This window comes from Macrosteles quadrilineatus, unplaced genomic scaffold, assembly GCF_028750875.1.
Source record: "Macrosteles quadrilineatus isolate MER2022 unplaced genomic scaffold, UCM_ALF_1.0 Scaffold_8__2_contigs__length_117827958, whole genome shotgun sequence".
Lineage (NCBI taxonomy): Eukaryota > Metazoa > Arthropoda > Insecta > Hemiptera > Cicadellidae > Macrosteles > Macrosteles quadrilineatus.
In genome coordinates this window covers 83,636,870-83,657,751 of record NW_026542601.1, presented here as the reverse complement: position 1 = coordinate 83,657,751, position 20,882 = coordinate 83,636,870, and the positions used below count along the sequence as shown (strand labels likewise).

At 35.3% G+C, this 20,882-nt stretch overlaps 1 protein-coding gene across 1 annotated transcript in view; it reads left to right on the top strand.

Annotated features, from left to right (window-relative positions):
- LOC128999545 (mitoguardin-like) overlaps positions 1-16,968 on the top strand; it is a 296,106-nt gene extending 279,138 nt beyond the window's left edge. The window contains exons 4-10 of the mRNA XM_054426115.1: positions 2,851-3,032; positions 3,973-4,077; positions 10,123-10,235; positions 11,249-11,417; positions 14,016-14,249; positions 15,487-15,657; positions 16,269-16,968. Of these exons, the coding sequence (XP_054282090.1) occupies positions 2,851-3,032; positions 3,973-4,077; positions 10,123-10,235; positions 11,249-11,417; positions 14,016-14,249; positions 15,487-15,657; positions 16,269-16,427 (1,133 nt within the window). The 3' untranslated portion in view covers positions 16,428-16,968. The remainder of the gene's footprint in view (positions 1-2,850; positions 3,033-3,972; positions 4,078-10,122; positions 10,236-11,248; positions 11,418-14,015; positions 14,250-15,486; positions 15,658-16,268) is intronic.
- Positions 16,969-20,882: the final 3,914 nt, after the last annotated feature.

Sequence of the window (20,882 nt, the reverse complement as noted above, 5' to 3'; positions counted from 1 at the left end):
CACCCTCTGGTGGAATGTCGCCCAACCGTCACCAATTGCATCCTCTGACCTCACATGACGGAGAATCGGTGGAATCTTACCTAACCTAACCTAACCTGTCAAATATTTTGTTGGGACGAAGTGTTACTAGTGGGCAGGTAGAGAGTTGGACCGTAGGCCACATCTGAGGGTTTCGGGCCGAAATGTTACTGGGCCGAAGTGTTACGACACGAAAAATTTGAACTAACTGAACTATTCTTTACGTCATGTAACATTATTGAATAAATTGAGTATCAATTACGAATGTGTTAGTGTACACTATACCATCGATATGACGAACTAATGACAAGAATGCAACAATAAACTATAACCGATTAAATAAATCGATAAATAATTTTGATCCATGGAATTACTTTTAATTTAAATTTACAACTGAGTTTCTTCAGCTGACTTATCCTCCCTAGGGGCTTAAATGGCTTTTTACTCCCTAGGGAGTAAATATATAGTCTCATATTAAGTTATAGCAAAAATTGTCGTAGAATATTTTCTTTTATTTCTTCGCGAATGTGAATTTATGGTAATATTATCAATTTCTTGCAATATGATGTCAAGTACTACCATTGACGTCGGATCACTACTACTATACTTGTTTATAGATTACAGAGTTGTAGCAAAGTGTTTCTACTCAGTTAGTTCTATTAATATCGTAGAGCTTAACAGTTCTATGTTGTATGAAGCAAGTTTAAACTCCTAATTGTCCAATCAGGAAACATTGAGCCACTAATTGCTAAGTGAGTTTCTAGATTGCAGAGTTGTAGCAAAGTGTTCTACTAAGTTAGTTCTATTAACATTGTCCATGCGTTAACAACTGTATGTTGTATGAAGTAAGTTTATACTTCTAATAGTCCAACCAGAAAACACAGCCACTAATTTCTAAGAGAGTTTCTAGATTACAGAGTTGTAGCAAAGTGTTCTACTAGGTTAGTTATATTAACATTGTCCATAAGTTAACAGTTGTATTTTATATGAAGCAAGTACAAACTACTAACTGTCTAATCACGAAACATAGAGCCACTAATTACTACGTGAGTTTCTAGATTGCAGAGTTGTAGCAGTGTTGTACTAAGTTAGTTATATTAACATTGTCCATAGGTTAACAGTTGTATGTTGTATGAAGTTCTTAAACTTCTAATTGTCCAATCAGGAAACATAGATCCATTAATTGCTAAGTGAGTTTCTAGATTGCAGAGTTGAAGTAGAATTCTGCTCAGTTAGTTCTATTAACATTGTCTATATGCTACCATTGTATGTTGTATGTAGCAAGTTCAAACTTCTAATTGTCCAATCAGGAGACATAAAGCCACTAATTACTAAGTGAGTTTCTAGATTACAGAGTTGTAGCAAAGTGTTCTACTAAGTTAGTTATATTAACATCGTCTATAGGTTAACAGTTGTATTTTGTATGAAGCAAGTACAAACTTCTAATTGTCCAATCAGGAAACATAGATCCACTAATTGCTAAGTGAGTTTCTAGATTGCAGAGTTGAAGCAGAATTCTGCTCAGTTAGTTCTATTAACATTGTCTATATGCTACCATTGTATGTTGTATGAAGCAAGTTCAAACTTCTAATTGTCCAATCAGGAAACATAAAGCCACTAATTACTAAGTGAGTTTCTAGATTTCAGAGTTTAAGCAGTGCTGTACTAAGTTAGTTATATTAACATTGTCCATAGGTTAACAGTTGTATGTTGTATGAAGTTCAAACTTCTAATTGTCCAATCAGGAAACACAGGGCCACTAATTGCTAAGTGAGTTTATAGATTGCAGAGTTGAAGCAGTGCTATGCTAACATTGTCTATATGTTGTATGAAGCAAGTTCAAACTTCTAATTGTCCAATCAGGAAACACAGGGCCACTAATTGCTAAGTGAGTTTCTGGATTGCAGAGTTGAAGCAAAGTGGTTCTAACAAGTTAGTTCTATTAACATTGTCCATATGTTGACAAAATCAATTTAGGTCAGTTAATATTGATTGAATACGGTATTAATTCAATTTCTTGAAATATGTTTCTAAAATAAGCTTTTGCAAAACTATGTGTCTAGGCTGCAAGATCTTGTTCCGATATAATGCTATCCTAATTTCTAGATCTTAATTTTTCAGTATCAAAAGCGATATTTGTATTTTTAATTTCAAAACAGCTCATTGTGACCCAGCATGACTTAATAACTAGGTCTTCCGACTGCTCGACATATTGAAAGAGTCTTAATCACCATAAAAAAGTATTTTTGATAATTGTGTGAGCTAGGAGATTTACAGAGTTTAAACAGAGATGTTGTGTGGTTTCTTTATACATCTTGATAAAGGTAGCATCTGACACTGGACTTTCGAGGGTTGGGAAAACATAAAACAGTAATTGAAATTTATTTATTCCAATTCAGGAAGAGAAAAATCTATATATGGAGGGATTATTTTCCTTTTTCACTCTCTGCTGTACTTGTGAGACTTCTGTACTTGGGTTGTATGGAAATTCTATCAACTTGGTCTAATCAAATCCTGGTCTTCGGTAGATGTCTGCGTTGTTGTTGATGGCAATACTAGCCGAGTTTCAATACGTTAGACCAATCCATCTTCGTGGCAAAATGATAAATCTAACATATTTAATTTTTAGCTATGTTCCTTGTATCTAGCGCAATCAGTTGATTGAATTCTAACTTTCCCCCGAAGGTGGGTTGCGGCAACGTATCCAAATCGGTATTAACGCTTCGCCAGTCTACGGCGTCCATCCAAGACCAAAATTAAACCGTCTACTGTGACCGATGATGGCTTTTCTAGATTTTCTAAGTATCTAATGCAGGGGTTTTGTCTTTGCAGGCATGGAGGCTCTAGAGACCAGTATAAACTACTGGGAGGACGCTCTGGCCTTATACACCACCAAGGGCCCCACCCTAGCTCTGACCAGCGAGGAAGAAGCAGAGTTCTCCAGCGAGCTGCAGAAGTTGGTTGAAGCTGCCTACAGCTTACAGGAACAGTGTGAACTGCTCTTCCTCGACCAGGTACTCTCATTTGAGATTTCTTACAAAATATTCAATCGTTAAATCAAGATTGTATCATGTATACTTTGATGGGTTGTGCTGTAATGGCTTAGAAGTCTGCATTCTGTGACAATACTTGAATACTGGGCACACAAGTTGATTGGTGAACAAATATTTTGACTACGATAAACAATCAAAGTCAATGTTAGACCGCCTCAGAAGTTTACATTCCCATGAGGTGAAAATAATATGAAGGTTGTCTTTAGAAGAACCAGAATCGTTAGAGGAAATAAAGGAATCACTATAACAAATTAAGAGAATAATGTATTTAAATATTACCAATAGATTATTTAATTGTTTCATCTAGTTTTTGTATAATTTTGTTTTTTATTTTAGTTTTTTAAGCAAATTGTCCAAACACTGGTCTAGCTCCTCCAACTCCGACCTTTTGTTAGAAAGCGCCATCAATTGAAAGCAAACTGACAAATTTCATCCGGGCCTAGAATCGACTCCTCTTGGAATCGAACTAGCAACCATTAGATTTGAAGTTGATTATTATAACCACTTGGAAACGCAGACAATATTTTCTCTAGCAATATTTACTGAGATGTCAATAAAGTAAACGTTTTCCCCACTATTCCCAGCGATGTTGTGCACAGAATCTGCCCAAACTGAAACAGAAGAACATTGGACCGCGATGTGTGACTATTTTTTTGGTAGGTTGGGAAACGGTTGTTTATTATTGTTCTGGACGACTTCCATTAAGACACCTTGGTTACACCTGGTAAGGACCGAGGGAAAGATCAACGGCAATCAACTGTTGAAATGACTGTACAGATTACAGAAGAACAAACTTCTTGTGTGCATGTGCATCCATGTCGTCACTAATTGACACAATCTATAACTAATAACATTACTTGGCATTATTATTGCGTTTTGAATATACCTTGTTCTGTTCCAGCGCTCTGTGCTGTTCCGTGCCGACAGTTCTGTCAGAGATGGTCTCTCCGAGCACAGGTCCGGGGACTATTCCTCTCCAGAGTCGTTTGTGTCAGCGCAGGACCAGGTTTGGACAACAATTCACTTTGGATACTTTATACAACACGTTTATATAGACCAGTTGAAAACAAATCTTTATTTAAACAGAAGACTGTTGAATGAACTCATTAAGCACGTTGCTGCCGGAATTCTGTGTTATCCATTCCATTGCTGAAAATTTCATAAGAGATGTTATAATTTACTTTAAGTCGTTCTTTTTTACTTGGTTAACAATTTGAAATATTCAAAAAGAATCTGTATTTGACACCAGTTCACTATTGGTGGTCCAATGTAAATGTGGTAATTTTTATTCCAAAACTGGTTAAAGCCTTAGCTAAATCAATAAAATACGTTACGGAGCTGGTTGACGAAGGTAACTTAGTCATAGGATCATCTTGGCGGCTAGAAAATATTGATGTTAAAAATATGTAATATGGAAATTGGATTTCAACTTCTATCGATAGTCAAGTATTCTATTCTGTGGTGGATTTTATGGCTGCCTGAGCCTGATGTCCTTCCATCAGGGGAAACTGTCTGAAGCTTTGAGCAAAATAACCTCTTAGAGCACATTTAACTCTATGTGATCTATAGATTTAACCTAGGTTTCCATGGTTCGTATTACCGTTTCTAAATCGATCCAGGGCGCTTGCTCTACCCAGTCCAGTGGTGAGGTGTTTGAAAGTAAATATGATTTTTCGTCATGGCAACGTAACGAAAATACAGTGTACAAATACAGTTTACTTTTACACTTCTTTTGGTAACATTTGCAATATGTTTTGTAAAACTGAGTAGGTTTATTACTCTATGGTGATGCATACGCTGAAATTATTGTAAATGTTAGCCCTACATAGTCCATTGTCCTTTTTAAAATTATCTAGCCTACTATTATAGAACAATATGTCTATGTGGTTGTAATTTCTATCGCGCAGTAACTAATTTACGCTGAAATTTAAATAAAGTTATTTACTCTAACGAGAAGTAGATACTTTGACCACGGGCTTTTCCCCGGGATTAATAATATCCGAAGTGATGCTTTGTAGTAAACATTTAATATCTCCATGGAAACGATAAGAAACCCAACAATGTTTATTTCACCGTTTTCTCTCTCACATTTTACGTTTATTTTTATGTCACACAACCTAGCATTAATTAGATTTTTGTTATAAGCTTAGTACTTTTATCCTATTGCTTTGAGATTGATTAAGGTAAATATTAAGTCTTCTGGAGACAGACATTCTGCATTGCCTTTAAAGAGATTTTCACTCTTAGTTGATAGGCCTACCCTGTTGTAAAGCTCTCCTCAGATGTTTTGCTTCTTTAGAAAAAAAAACACTGTGAAGTTCTTGATTCATTTCCATACAGAATTAATTTTACTTTCTCTCCCTATACATAGATTAAGTACAGGAGAAAGTAACATAAAATACATTAGGAGAAAGTATTGTTTTTGTCAAAATTTTTGGTTTTGAGTTTTGAGTGGATATATCCGTTTTGGGTTCCCCTGAACCCAAAAAATTGGTTTTCGAAATGATGTCTGTGTGTGATTTTTCCCTATAAAATATCATAGTTACACCCCCCGCGTACCTATGATGAAGGTGTTAACAAGCTTATGGGAGAAAGGATTTGTCAGATTGCTGATACCGTTTATTTTTTACTTTTTAGCGAATTTCCCATATAGGGAATAAGCTATTACCGTAGGTCTCTAGTAAGACCTAGACCCGGGACCGATTTACTTTTTCGTTTTGAGGTCCCCAGAGGCCAAAAACACCATCCGTTCAAATTCATATATATATATATATTTATATATATATATAATATATATATATATATATATATGTGTCCGTTAGCGCGATAACTCGAGCAAAAATGATCCGATTTTGATGAAATTTGGTACAAACGTGTAAACCTACATTTATTCGAACGAGTTCGCGAACCAGCATAATCGGACCATGCTAACAGGATTTATGGGGGGTTTTATGGGGTAAAAATGGGTTTTTCCCATTTTTTTACGTAAAAACAAAAAATTTTGTATTTTCCTCCTCAACCATTTTGTAGAGCTTAAAAAAATAAATAATTTAGTATATTGAAGCGCTGTTGTATGCCTAACGGTCACAGAGAAAATTCAAAAAAAGTGTAATTTAAAATTCCCATGTTATTCTTATGGAGAAAATGAAAACTGTTGTAATTTACTTGTTTATGGATATAATGTTGATTTTTTATTTCATCCTATACTATTGACATATTGTCAAAAACACTTTTTACCTTCCCCGTAGCAGCAAACCTAAGCACTCGTTAAATCTAATACTTAGGCGATCCAGAAAGTAAAGAACGTTTCGTTATGACGCCGCTAGGCGCGCGCCGATCTCGTACTTTTTGGTATGTGCGTACTCGGCAACTCAGTCAGTCAGTCGGCATCCAGCCGTGACAATTCATTCTAGCGCTGCCCGTTTTTTCACAATTTCAACTTAAGATGAGCGCTGCAATAAAAAATCCCGCCAGTTAAGGGGTGCGGTTTTTGTTGGAAAACACTTAAAACCGAAACTTCTCCTCAATTTTCACGGACTTTGTTGTTTAAAATTGTCACGCAACAAAGGGAAAGACCCGTTATCGGGAATCGGCGGTTTTTGCGAACCTTTTCATCAACTTTAGTGACCAGTTCCATCAGTCATAATGCTCGGGCGTCCACCCTTCGCTTCGTCATGACTCATGAGCGTCAGATCGGCCATTTTTAATCTGAATGCACCATTTTCTCAGAACTTTCAATCATTACTTTTTTCCCTTAAACTTCATACCCTTGGCGATAAATGTCTATCGATTTTAAGTTTAATGCCAACACAAACCGTATCATTAACCGCACCCCTTAAATGGCGGGATTTTTTATTGCAGCGCTCATCTTAAGTTGAAATTGTGAAAAAACGGGCAGCGCTAGAATGCTCCAATTGTCTCGGCTGGATGCCGACTGAGTTGCCGAGTACGCACATACCAAAATGTACGAGATCGGCGCGCGCCTAGCGGCGTCATAACGAAACGTTCTTTACTTTCTGGATAACCCACGTATGTCATTTAAATTGGAAATATATAACTTATGTTTTATTTATGGAAATATTTTAGTAAAAATGTAATCAGACAAGTTGAAATTCGCTTAGTCTGCAGGTTTGCTGCGGCGGGGGTATTTTTAAATGTTACGTATTATGGTCACATTGTGACGTAACTGTTAAATCGCTCATTCAATCAATTAGTTTTATCGAATGTTGCACTACGTAACATTTGAAACCAGGGTATATTTGAATAATAGAAACAAAGGTTACAGACAACATATCAAGATACAGTTTTATTAATACGTTTGTATTCTAGTTTTTTTATAATTACGTACAAAGAAAACATGGCGTAGCGGCATATCTACCTTCAGACTAATAATCAAAGGTTTAAATATGTCCAGTCACTTTCGCATTTCCAAGCCTTATCAATGTTGAACTTTTTAGTACTTAAAGCACGGTGTCAGAAAAGCAAAGAACTACAATATTTGTACTAAGATAAAATTGTTTAACACACAATCAACACAAAATACAGAAACTAACAACTCAACCTCTTTACTCATGATTCACAATTCGACTTTTTCACTTATCAAATTGGTCTGTTGACTCAAAACAATTGTAAAATCAAATTCCCTCTTATCAATATGTCTCGAAATGTCTGGTTTATAACAATAGAGTAGACAACAGTTAGAGCCTTGGTTTTATCTTGTTGGTCCAAACTGGGGAGATTAGGTCAGTTTGTGTTTGGGCCCAGCTACATGGTGACATCTTTACAGCCCGTCATGTTTCAAGCTGCTTTGTTTATGACTCTTGAGGTATCTATAACTCAGTCTTATACTCTTGGTTGATTATCTTGTAGTTAGATTACGCTTTGAGTCATACAATAATATAGGATTGAAGTCAATTTTTTGTTGGATTTCAAGTCTATAGGTTTATGTCAAAGTCAGAGTGTTACTCTCTGTAGCAGAGATTGATTTCAGAGTTTGATGTTTTTGGGATCTTTGATTTAGTCATGATTGTTACGTTTTTAGCTAAATTACCAAATCACTCGGTGGGATACTACGAATTAAATATTAAATGTGAACAATTAAGTCAAATAAGTTTTTACTCGTGTTATTTCAATGTTTCTGGCAAGACATAATCTTTCAACCTGTAGGGTACTGCCTTGGTTCATGTATTAGCTGTTGTGTCTAAAATATCAGTTTCTATTAAGAGTTTTGAGGTAAGAGTTATTTTTTGAACACGTCTTTCTAATGATTAGAAAATAGACTATAATGTGTAGATTTGTTGTGTATAATATTTACAACAATTATTGAAAATACCCCCGCCGCAGCAAACCTGCAGACTAAGCGAATTTCCATATGTCTGATTGGATTTACACTAAAATGTCTACTTAAAAATTTAACATTTATTTCCTATTTAAATAGAATTATTTTAACAGGTACTTAGGTTTGCTGCATCAGGGAGGGTAAAACTTTTTTTTGTAAAATGTTAATAGTTAGTAAGAAATAAAAACATTTTCCAAATTTGATCAAAATATGTTCATAAACAAGCAAACTACAACAGTTTACTCATTCTCCATAATGAATAACATGGGAATTTAAAATTTACATTTTTTTGGAATTTTCTCCGTAACCATTAGGCGCATAGTAACACTTCAATATACTAAATTATTTGTTTTTTTTAAGCTCTACAAAATGGTTTGAAAAGAAATTGTGAAATTTTGTGATTTTTGGGTCAAAAATGGGAAAAACCTATTTTTACCCCATAAAACCCCCCGTAAACCCCCGTTCCCATAGTCCGATCATGCTGGTTCGCGAACTCGTTCGAGTTTATCCCGCCTTACACCTTCAAACCAAATTTTATCAAAATCGGACAAAAATTACTCAAGTTATCGTGCGGATGGACACATATATATATATCTCTATATATAGATATATAAAAATTTGAACGAATGGTGTTTTTGGCCTCTGGGGACATCAAAATGAAAAAGTAAATCGGTCCCGGGCCTAGGTCTTACCATGAGACCTACGGTAATAGCTACTTCCCTATAGGGAAATTCGCTAAAACAATATGAAATGAAATTATTTTTATTTATCCATAGTCATTATACAGTCAAGATAAATACATGCAAGTGGCCAGCATACGTCAAATGCTAATAAGAAATGTGTATAGATTGTATGAAATATAAATAGGTATAAAAAGTATGAAGACGCCACAACTTGCTATAAATAACAAGAAAACAGATATAAAAATGGCTGTCATTCAAGGTTGAGATTGGACAATACATAGGGAGTTATGTCATAGAATGTAGGGTAAAACAATAGCTTGTATGGTTTATATTCTTATTTTCAATAGTGACTTACATAATGATTTTCTAATACTTTAATACTTTCTTACAAACAAACAAACAAACAAACAAACTTTCACATTTATAACATTAGTAATATGTCTATCTAACTATTAATATTGACATGTTGTTATGAAAATACAAAATAAGACTTCTGCCTATCCATCTGTAAAAACGCATCTACGCATCTTATTTTTCTTGGCAACCACCCTTATTTTTAATCTTCAAGTAAACTAAAACCTCTTATTCAAAGTAATCTATTTTTAAATAAATATGAATCTTCAATACTTTTCAGTAGAATATTATATAATTCATAACCTAATAAAACACGGGGTTTTTTAGATAGTACACACAGAATTCTGTGGGTTTAGTGAAAAAGTTCCTAGGTCCATCATAAACTCCTTATAAATATTGAGCACCATGTTTTCCAGCAGTTATTAGAAATTGGTTGGCATAAAAAATATCACGGTATAAAAAAAATTACAATTGAAGATCCTTAATTATTGAAGGTCTAGATTCGCCTATTGGGTGTCATGATGATTGGAGGTCGAATCGAAGTCGCGATCACCACTTACAATTTTGTATGTATACCAACATCTAGTGAGTTAACAGCATAAGTGTAAACATATGTTTCAAGAGTGTTGTTACATGTATTTTTATTTACTTTCTTTGTTATTGTTGTACTCACCAGGTGGCAGACCTGAGAGAGTTTGAAGAGTTTGTGGACTTGTGTACGGACACAGACCAATTGCCACTCTACCAGTCTGCGTTGAGACAGTTCGAAGATGTCGGCATTCCCTACAGGTTTGTCTTTATAATGTAGTTCAAGCATAAATAAATATAAATGATTTATTCTTTAGCGACACAAACTTAATGTGTATTTTAAGCTCATTATCAATGCAAGATGAGTATATGATGGAGTGAGATGATCGGTCTAGCTTTGTTACTGACTAATATCAGCTGTTAAGGATCAAATGTCCAATGATCAAGAATAGCTGGGTCCAGTTTTTAAACTCGAAAAGCTACTCACTTTTCTCAGGATGGAATCAGCGATAACTTGGCTAGAACTGCAGCCATAAAAACTGCAGCCTCAGTGCATAAAAGAGGTCTAATAAGTGCACTACAAGAGAAAAAACATAAGTGTCGAGTTCTTATGAATAAATTGAATTCTGAATGCCAGAACTATTTTTAATATGGTTGAAAGTAGGTTAACATGTATACATTTTGCAATTTATCTGGATGTTTTCCAATGCCACATGTTATCAACGCTGATGGGTAATGTTGCATTAGATCTTTACATAAACAAGTCATTGACGTTGGGGGTCGTTGGTGATGAATCCGTATTTCTCTAGTATGTGGATTTTTAATTTGGTCAGTTTTACCAATTCTATATGAAATTTTTGAAATCTATCTTTGTTCAAAAGATTAGTTTCTACCATAGTATCTTACTAAGCCCCAGATAAGTAAGGTACAGAGGAAACTCGCTTTAGGGACAACTGTGTAACTTCAACTCCAGCATGTTGGGGCGGAAATATACTTATGACTTGTGAGTAGTGACGAGCACTTTGCGGAAATTTCTATCGCACAGGGCACAGGGTCTTCCTCCACCGTGAGCGTTGTAGTACATTAGGGCAATGGGGGTAGTGTTAACTTTGCCATAGACACCAGTGGTAGTGCTAGACACCACTTAAGTGTACCATTGGATGTTTCCCTGTACCTTACTGCTGCTTTAGCTCAACTAATTTATCTTTTAGTTTGCCCTCTACCAGCAGATATAATGAAAGATGAAACAGTTTACCAGTTTCATATTGTTTCAGAACTCTAAGGACAGAGATGGTTCACTGTAGTTCTGACGTGGAATACCTTTGCAAGCTGCATTGTATACGACTTGCATTCCAATACCTGTTTAAGGACACCAACAATTGGACTTGGTTTGCCAACAATGGTAGACAAGTTCTATACGACCTACTTCTCTATGCCGATAAGGTAATGAATCTTGTTAATGTGATGGGGTAAACCGACAATGTAGGGTGGTGCACCAGTGAAGGACCACCCCCAATGAATGACCGTTCTGTATAAAAAAAAACATCTTATTAAGTTTTTCCGTTTCCTTAGTGCTTAAGTCTATCACAAAACGATATTAATAGTATCTTGGGAGCCTGTTCGGAGTCTACCCTGTCACTGGTTCAAAAATAAAGTGTCAATCATTCTTTTTTAAACACCAACATAATTAAGATTTCCAACCAGTTCATCTTCAAGCAACCCACTATAGCCACAGTGTCTTGTAAGAACAAGTTTTGTTTGTATTTCAGTATTTGTCATGGTTCTTTGATTATTAATAGTAACTGCAATAGATTGTATTCACAGTAAATATGTTAAGGACAATTCTGTACCTATATTAAGATCAAAATCCTAACCAACAATTATTTAAACAGCCGGTCATGTACTGGACTCTTTTGCTCATTAACTAGATTTTTGATGATTTGTTTTTCAAAGTTTTGTAAATGATGTTTACTGATAGATTAAGTGCTTACTAGGAAACACATAATCTCATAAGAAATTATGTGGATACACTATAAACAAAATTTGACTGCAGGTTATAGAGGTTACAGTAATTTATTACCGTACTTGAAAAGTGGTCATTCACTAGAATCTATATTTTATCCCTGATTTTATGGACAATGTTTAACAAATAGCAGAGTAGTCCTACCCTTATATGAAAGAGTATATAATTTTTAATCAGTGGAAATGGAACGTCTAGGAGAAAATTGCATGTATAATAATTGTGTTTTGAAGAGGTGCTAGAGCCAGTTATTTGCAAAGGCTCTTTAAAGAGGTTTAACCTGTGGTGTAGTCAAACACCTTTGAAAGCCGGCGCTCACCATCGTCCCAGAAAACTAGGGGTCACCTATCAACAGCTAGATAGGACTTTTTGAGGTCATGTCCTGATTTTTCCCTAACCTAAGGTGGCAACCCTGCCACCAACTGGCTTTGTCTAAACGCAACTTGAAGTAACAGCAGGAATTGACTAAAGTAATAAAGCCACACTTGTGAAGTTTTGTAATAATAGTTTATTATTACTGTTATCACACTTTACTTATTGAATAAACTCTTAAACAAAAGCCTTGAAATAATTATAGAATAGAAACCATAAAAATACATACATTATTTGATTGAATTAAAGGAGCTAGAGCTGGGTTTTCCTAAGCACAGAAGCGGTGAGCCGAATGGTACTGTTTTCCTAGAAGCGGACCAGACCACCACTAGACAAGCTGAAAATTGCTTCTTCGAATCCCACACTGTCCACGAAAACCCAGCTTAACATTAATAATTTGAGATTCAAACAATCAAAAAAGTAAAATTTAAACTACTAATACTCTATTAAAATCTATAGTTAAGTTCATTTAACGGGAAATTTTTACTTTGGATGAGCGTTATTGGGGAGATGGAGTTAACACATTGAACGTATAAAAGTTATTATATACCTTAGGTTTAAGTAAGTACATAAATTCTGGAAATTAAGCACTGATTCTGCGTACAACTATTGACTTTCGACAGATTGTGCTAGGGTATAATTTCTAGTTCCTACCTTATTTTTCTTACTGAGATAATTGACCCGACACAAAGATGCTAAAGCTTAAACTCGCATATTCCACAGAAATCGTTAATTTACATGAGCACAATCTGTTGGTTAGCTCACTTCAACTAGATCAACGTCCATTTTGATTCCAAAACTGGTGACAACTTTAAGGCCAGGCGCACGCACACAGGCGATTTTGAGTCGCGCAACAGTTGCCCGACTAATCGGGGGACTGTGTTGCGCAACCCACTCGGAGACTCTGAAGTCTAGCGACAGTTGAGCTGGAGTGCGCACACAGGCAACTTTTTAGTCGTGAATCTAGTATTGAGAAGTGTTGGACATACATTATTGTACAGTGTTCCGATTGTATAATGTAGCAACAGTTTTTAATATTTACTTACCCTGTTTGATTTTATCCTCTTGTGTTAGGTTGTTCCAATCTTTGGTAACTGCCAAGGACACTTCATCCCACAACTTCTTCTTTAAATTAATATCCGAATAGTCTTTCAATGACTTTAAATATAAAGGCGGCCTCTTCTCAACTTCATCAATTAATTGTTCGACATCCTCATCACGCTAATTTTCTAAAAACTTCACACAACAAGAGAGCAAACACTAGTGACAGTTCTGGCCACGAGTAGTTGAACTCCTGGGGTGAGACTGAGCGACACAGCAACAATTTAGTCGCATGTGTGCGCATCTACACTTGTTTCAATGGATACCAAACCTGGAGCGACAGTCCCGCAACAATTGAGTCGCAGAGCAGTCGCTGGCAAATTGGGTCCGGGAACATCGGTTGCAACAGTTGCGCGACTGTCCCTGGACTGTTTCCTTGGTGTGCGCACTCCAATTTAAAACAATGTTGAACATTTTAGTCAGGCAACTGTTAACTCATTACTATTAACTGCGACTCAAAATCGCCTGTGTGCGCCTGGCCTAACATGGGAATGGAATGGGTAGATCCATTAATAGTCAAATGTGTAACACTCACTTTTTATTGACAGGACACAAAGGATTTCATGGTGGCGTATGAAGAGATGCTGTTGTTCCTACAAGAGAAGGATTGCTGGGAGGATGTTGAGAAGGAGTTGAGTGTGAAGGGTGTGAAGGCGATGACGTTCTATGACGTTGTCATGGACTATATCCTCATGGATGCCTTCGAAGACCTGGACACTCCTCCGGCTTCCGTCACCGCAGTTGTTCAAAACAGATGGTTGTCCAATGGATTTAAAGAGTCTGTGAGTTTTCCAAGAGTATTGCTAGGTACTCACATTATTAATAATTTTAAAATGGATTTTCTTCAATCTTAAATAAAATAAATCACTCTTAAACACTTTACTACGATAGTGACACATATTGAGAGTGTGTTTTGAACTGGATATGAATGCAAAAGATTATTGAATGGACTGTGATATTAAAGTAGTGGGTTTGACTAAGATCATCTGTTTTTTTCAGCCAAGTCTATTCATTATCAAGCCCAATATTCAAGGACAGCTTGGTACATTTTTGAATGATTGAAAAGATTCTAATTCTTCTTGGGATCAAACTAATAGTCTTTTAACAATTGAAAATAACACACTTAGATGCAAACAAACCTTTTATTAAAATTTCTTTTCATTTAGTTTTTTTTCAAAATCATTATTTAGACAAATAATGGCTAAACATATAGGTAGTTTTGGTCAGTATCGTTCAAAACTTGCTACATATTTTTCATCGGTTTTTGGACTCCGCCATCATCAGGCTAACAAAAGGATCCACTTCTTGAGGTGTCTTTAGAATAAGTTATACACATTTTACACATTAACACAAAGACCATTAATGGTAGGCCTATCAATTACATGTAAAAAGTAAAATGCCGCATTTTTGGACTATGCCGCATTTTTGGACATTGCCGCATGAAGGACTGGAAGATGACAGAACTAGGCTATGACGGACTGCTTCCAAAATACAGAGAAGATGGGAAAATACATACTTTCTTATAGAGGAGTAAGGTGTAGAGGAAACACTTAATTTTCTCACTACCATACTCAGCCAGTGGCTGTACTATACTCAGTATACTTAATTTTCTCACTACCATACTCAGCCAGTGGCTGTACTATACTCAGTATACTTAAGTAGGGTCTAGCACTAATAGCTGGTGTCTAGGACAAAGTCCAACACCGCCCCTCTCGCCCTCATGTACTATACCGCTCACGGTGGAGGAAGACCCTGTGCGATAGGAATTTCCACACAATGCTCGCCATTCGGGCTCTTCCTTAGTTGTCATAAGTAAATTTTCCGCACAACATACTAGAGCTGAAAGCGCGCCGTCGTCCCATAAGTGTGTTTCCTCTGTACCTTTCTTTTTTGCAATCTGAGTCGTGTTTTTTTTTTTAATATTGTAAGACTAGCACTTGCTTAGTATATTTTTCATTTGTTTCATTTTGTTAGGTTCTTACCAATCTTTAAATATGAATAAAACTTTCAATGTTTCAGGCGTTGACAACAGCAGTGTGGTCAGTTCTAAAGGCTAAAAGAAGAATGTTAAAGTACCCAAATGGATTTATGGCTCATTTCTACGCCATTTCAGAACAAATGTCCCCCTTGATGGCTTGGGGATTTTTAGGGCCTGATGAGGGCCTAAAATCCATCTGCCTTTATTTTAGGGTTAGTAAAATATTTTGATTTAAATGCTTTCTAATTTTGTACTATCTTTCCATGATGCCTTTAAATCATTTTTAGGTAATTATTGACATTGATATGAATTGCACGAAAAATATTGAATTTAAATATATTTTTTGAAGAAAGTTTTCATCCTATTATTCAACAAAATAAAATATTTGTATTCTTCAGAAAAAAAATTAGGATGATTTTTTGGTAGTTTTTTTTATCTTCAACTGATTAATTTGGTGTGTCATTGTTTTATCAACTAATGCTTCAAGAAATTGGTTTTGTTGTGAAAGTATCATCGTGGATTCTTTATCATCTGATCTTTAGTTATCAACTCTTTGAGTACCCGTCATGCATGCAATCGAGCACAGTGAAATCAAGTGCGAATTTCATGTGGTATGTCATGACTGTAAGTTGTAATGAATTTTGTTGACTCAACCCCTTTTTTCCACTTTGTATTCGGGAACCTCAAGGATTTAGGCATTTAATACAGAGCAACTTATTTAAACTATTTGTATATGGGATATGATTAAGAGACTAATGTAGTAAGACAAGTTTTCATGCTAGGACTGTAGTTAATAAACTTAAACCAAATGATTTTCTTGCAGGAACAGGTAATGGGATTCCTAACAGATGCCTTCAGTTTCCAAAAAACGAGGTACACGACAGTGGAGGAATTAGCAGACGACGTTTTCAAATTCATCAAAGTCAGAGTAGAAAATCTCAGTCGAAGATTAAACTCCAGGGAAATCCAAGCCAGTGTTTAAGATGTAACAAGCTCGCCTTCAGATGCTACACGACTGCTCTGAAGTAGTAGGAACTAAATAACAGTCAGTCTGTTGGTATTGACGATGACTGAAAACTGTAAATGATAAGTTGTTAGTTTGTTTATTTATAAGCGAGGTAGTTTGGCTATGAATCTTTGAGATTTATTAAATCATTTCTGTCAGGGCTATATATGAGAGGGATACAGTGGATTGACAATTCCAGGATCTCTCTCACTTTCTCTCTCTCTCTCTGTCTTTAGACAACAAGTTTCAACTATTTACAACAGAATAGTGTAAAGTAATCCTAGTTCTGCACAGTTTTTCATTGTTTTGGTTGTATTTTGCTATTGTCTATGAAGTGGAGAGGGTTAGCTCTTTGAGTGCCAACGTCCGGGGAACCAGACGTTTTTAAAACGAGCCAAAAGTGCCAACGTCCGGGGAACCGGACGTTTTTAGAACGAGCCAAAAGTGCCAACGTCCGGCTGACCGGACGTTTCGTAATGATCGAACAGTTGTCATAACAACCGAATGGATACTCAGATTCTTTTAACCCATATATTAACATTGAGTCGAAAGTTACAAGATGCGATACATCGATTTTTGTTGGTCGAAATATCGAAAATTCGATTTTTACAAAATTTTAACATAAAAATCGCCAGATCGCGCTCGGCATTTTTAGCGCGACCTTCGGGAAAAATCATCGGCATTTTTTGAGCGTTACTTTTATTTCTCGCCTGGCACTCTAAGGGTTAAAATAATGGTTGAGGACAAAAAAGAGAAAGCAATGTTTACGCCAATTATGAAAGTTGAAAGTTTGACACTCTGCTAACTGTATATGTGGCAGGTATTTTAAAAGTCTAACTTATGTTTTCAAGATTGCAAAGTGATCTTGTCGAACAAAAATATTAACTTATGGGTTTGTATATATTTTCTTGTATAGTTTGAAAGTGTTTTTGTGTTATTGTTTATCTTGTTACTGTCCAAAACTGTGATTTCTTGTTTATATTCCAAGCACAATAACTTGAACAGCAATATCCAATGTTTTTGCTGTTAAGCTGTATAATGTTGCTATCTATAACATTCCATTGATCTTTGTGGTCAAATTGTACCATTGATTTATAGGTTATGTTTATTTCTTTACTATGATACACTGCTTGAATTGCAGTAGGACCCCCTTTACTGGCTCTTGTGTATTCAAAACCCAGACCCAGGGAACTATAATAATTCATAAATTTATATAATGAATAATGATTATGAATTCATACTTACGAGATTCTCTAGATAAGAGTTAAGTATCACTTCAAGCAAACTTCTTTTATGCTAAATCCTATTATTTGTTGTTTGTATTGGTACATACAGATACAGTACTGCATTTATAAAACCAGAGAAAACTATATAGTTCGGCCGCATAGAAAACTATCTCCTCTAGCATTGGTTTAGCATTAGCGGCATGCAGGTCGCATTCTAAAAAAGCGGCCGAACTATAGTCTAGAACTACTTAAATGTAATTCACTCAATCTCTTAATTCAGTTTGAAATGTGTGTTTACCTACGACCGACTTTTTAACTAGCCTTTTCAATTCAGTTCTTAGAATTTGAAAAGATTCACTTTACAGTATTGTTTACTTACTTTACAGTCTTGTTTTGTAGAGTTTGGATAGAATAGAAGTAAAATTGTAATGCTTCAAACATCAATATTGTAATACTTATCAGCTGTAAAGTCAAATTTAATTGACGGAACAATGAGTTGGGACAAGGTTATAAAAGAAAACATAACCTCTCTTAGAAGTTATGAGTAGTGATTTTGAGTAATTAAAAAACTGTCGTAGGTAAAGTAGTGTACGCAACTCGCAAAACCATGGGAAACGGGGGTTTATGGGGGGTTTTATGGGGTAAAAATCGGTTTTTCCCATTTTTGACCCTAAAAACATAGAATTTTACAATTTCTTTTAAAACTATTTTGTAGAACTTAAAAAAACAAATAATTTAGTATGTTGAAGCGTTATTATGCGCCTAATGGTTACGGAAAAAATTCCTGAAAAATTTTAAATTTAAAATTCTTATAAAGAATAAGTAAACTCTTGTAGTTTGCTTGTTTATGAACATATTTTGATCAAATTTGGAAGATGCATTTATTTGTTACAAAACTATAACATAAAAAAAACAAACACTTTTTTACCCTCCCTTTTGCAGCAAACCTAAGTACTAGTTGTTTAATTCCATTTAAGGAATAAATGTGGTATTTTTAAGGAGACATTTTGGTGTAAATCCAATCAGGCAATTGGAAATTCACTTAGTCTACATGTTTGCTGCGGCGAGGGTATTGTTTCTTATCAACACTGAATTGTTATTAGGAAGTAGCCTAATGATAACTAAAAACTGGTTCAAAATCAGTTTTGAAAAATCAAGAGTTTTCTATGTGCTGTACCACTTATGTCTACTTGTATCTTTTTATGCGGTTTTTTACCATTCAGTTACATATCCTGGGTTCTATCATTGACTTTTGGATACTGAAGTAGATATAGTCAAAGGTTCTATTAAATAGAGATGTATCTTTACTCATTACAACAAGTAACTCTCAATAATTGTTTCTTTATTGTTAAAGAAGTGGGTTGGTTACAACGAGGGGGGGGGGGTAAAGTCATTACAGTTAAATCACGAATCTATTACTTGTGTTTATAGTGTAAATATTTTTAGTATTGTAGGGAATGATTTGTTAGTAAGTTATTTCTAGAGGCCTTCGTAAAATATGCAGCTGCATGAGATTCTAATGTACGATCTAAAGTCATGTGGATTCATGTTACTAAATTTCAGCCTCCTAAACTTTTTTTAAATAAAAAGGGTTGCCATAACAACCTGATGAGGCAAAAATAATTTTATGATTGACTTTTGGGGTTTTGGGTACTGGAGGCAACATTCCATCTATGTTATGAAGATCAGCTGTAGAAAAGAATAACATATAGGTACTTAATTTAATAAACAACTGGTACTCAAATTGTGCTGAAGTTGAAAATTTGATTTCCTCTTTTTTTGTGAAAGTTCATGTTCAAATATTATGGCCATACAATAAGTTGTCCTTTCAGTTGGGTTTGGTTAAAAAGTATGTGTATAAACAGAAATGTGTTAGTGTACTTTCAGCGACATTTTTATTCTAAAATTGGTTGGAACTAAAACAAGCAAATGGTACCGTATGTCTAGTTCTAGCCTAGTTGGCTAGTTTTGTCTAGTTAGAAATGTTATGTAACACCTTAGTTTTCAAAACGATGACAATATAAGGTTTAGTAGGCTACCGTTATACGAGGTCTTGAACATTAAACTGAGCAAGTAAGTAAACAGCCAAAACTCCAGGAAATGGCTTTATGGTTCAAAATATTCATACTTGGCTTAAAATACCTACTTTGTATGTCAACATCTCTTTGAAAAGTATTAAAGTAAAGTATAAAACAAAAATCTAGAATAACAACTTTTCAAAATAGGGAAGAAGGCCTCTATAGGAACATCAAGACGAAAAAGTAAATTGGTCCCGGGTCTAGATCTTATCATGAGACTTACAGTAGTACCTTATTCCCTTTATGAGGAATTTGCTAAAGCAAAATGGTGGATAATAGTGCTAATGATTAATTGTTTTATTTTGACCCATAAAACCAGTTCCTGTAGTTTGGCTGTTTTTTACAAGACACCCTGTATACATGAGTGAAAATTTAAAAACGTACGTTTTCATGTCCCTGGCCTTTTACTTCGTAGATACTGGATTTGTAGTTTATTATTATGTGTTTTAATATTTTTTGGGACGGGGGCAACATGTTACACACATTTATTTGGTTTTAAATAGGTTCTAGGTATTTTTTTCGTATTTTTAAAGTCTCGAAATTCACGACCATGACGTGTCCCTAGGGTACGTTTTCCAACTTTCACGCTGTTTTTAGACTAATTATTCATGCCGAAGTATATAAAGCCATATTTTTATGTCATCAATGGTTATTAAACTTACAAAAAAGGAGCATATTATAATTTTATTGTCATTGTAGACTGACTACCGTGACAAAAAAAGTCTGTCCCTCGATTTGGCGTCACGACCATTTGGGAAAACTTTTCATTCAACTTTGGAGCACGACAGTGGCAAGCCTGGCGTCGATGGAGTCAGTTGGTTTTAGAGACTAGTTCGGGGTGTACGTCAAGATTATAGTGCCGGTCGTTTTGAGTTGAAAGGAGGAATTACAAGATTAATAAAGGAAAGATTGTGTTTTTTGTAATTTTGGTGTGTCCATGACCGTACGTAGTCATTCGATGAAGTAGACATGGTGTTAATTTTTGTTTATAAGATATTTCAATTGCTAGATTAACCTAGAAGTCCACTTTGTATCCTCGAACATGAGGTGCAGGGCTACCACCAGAACAGAGCCAAATAACACATAATTTCACGACCAAAGTTTCACGACCATCGCGGGTTTTTTCA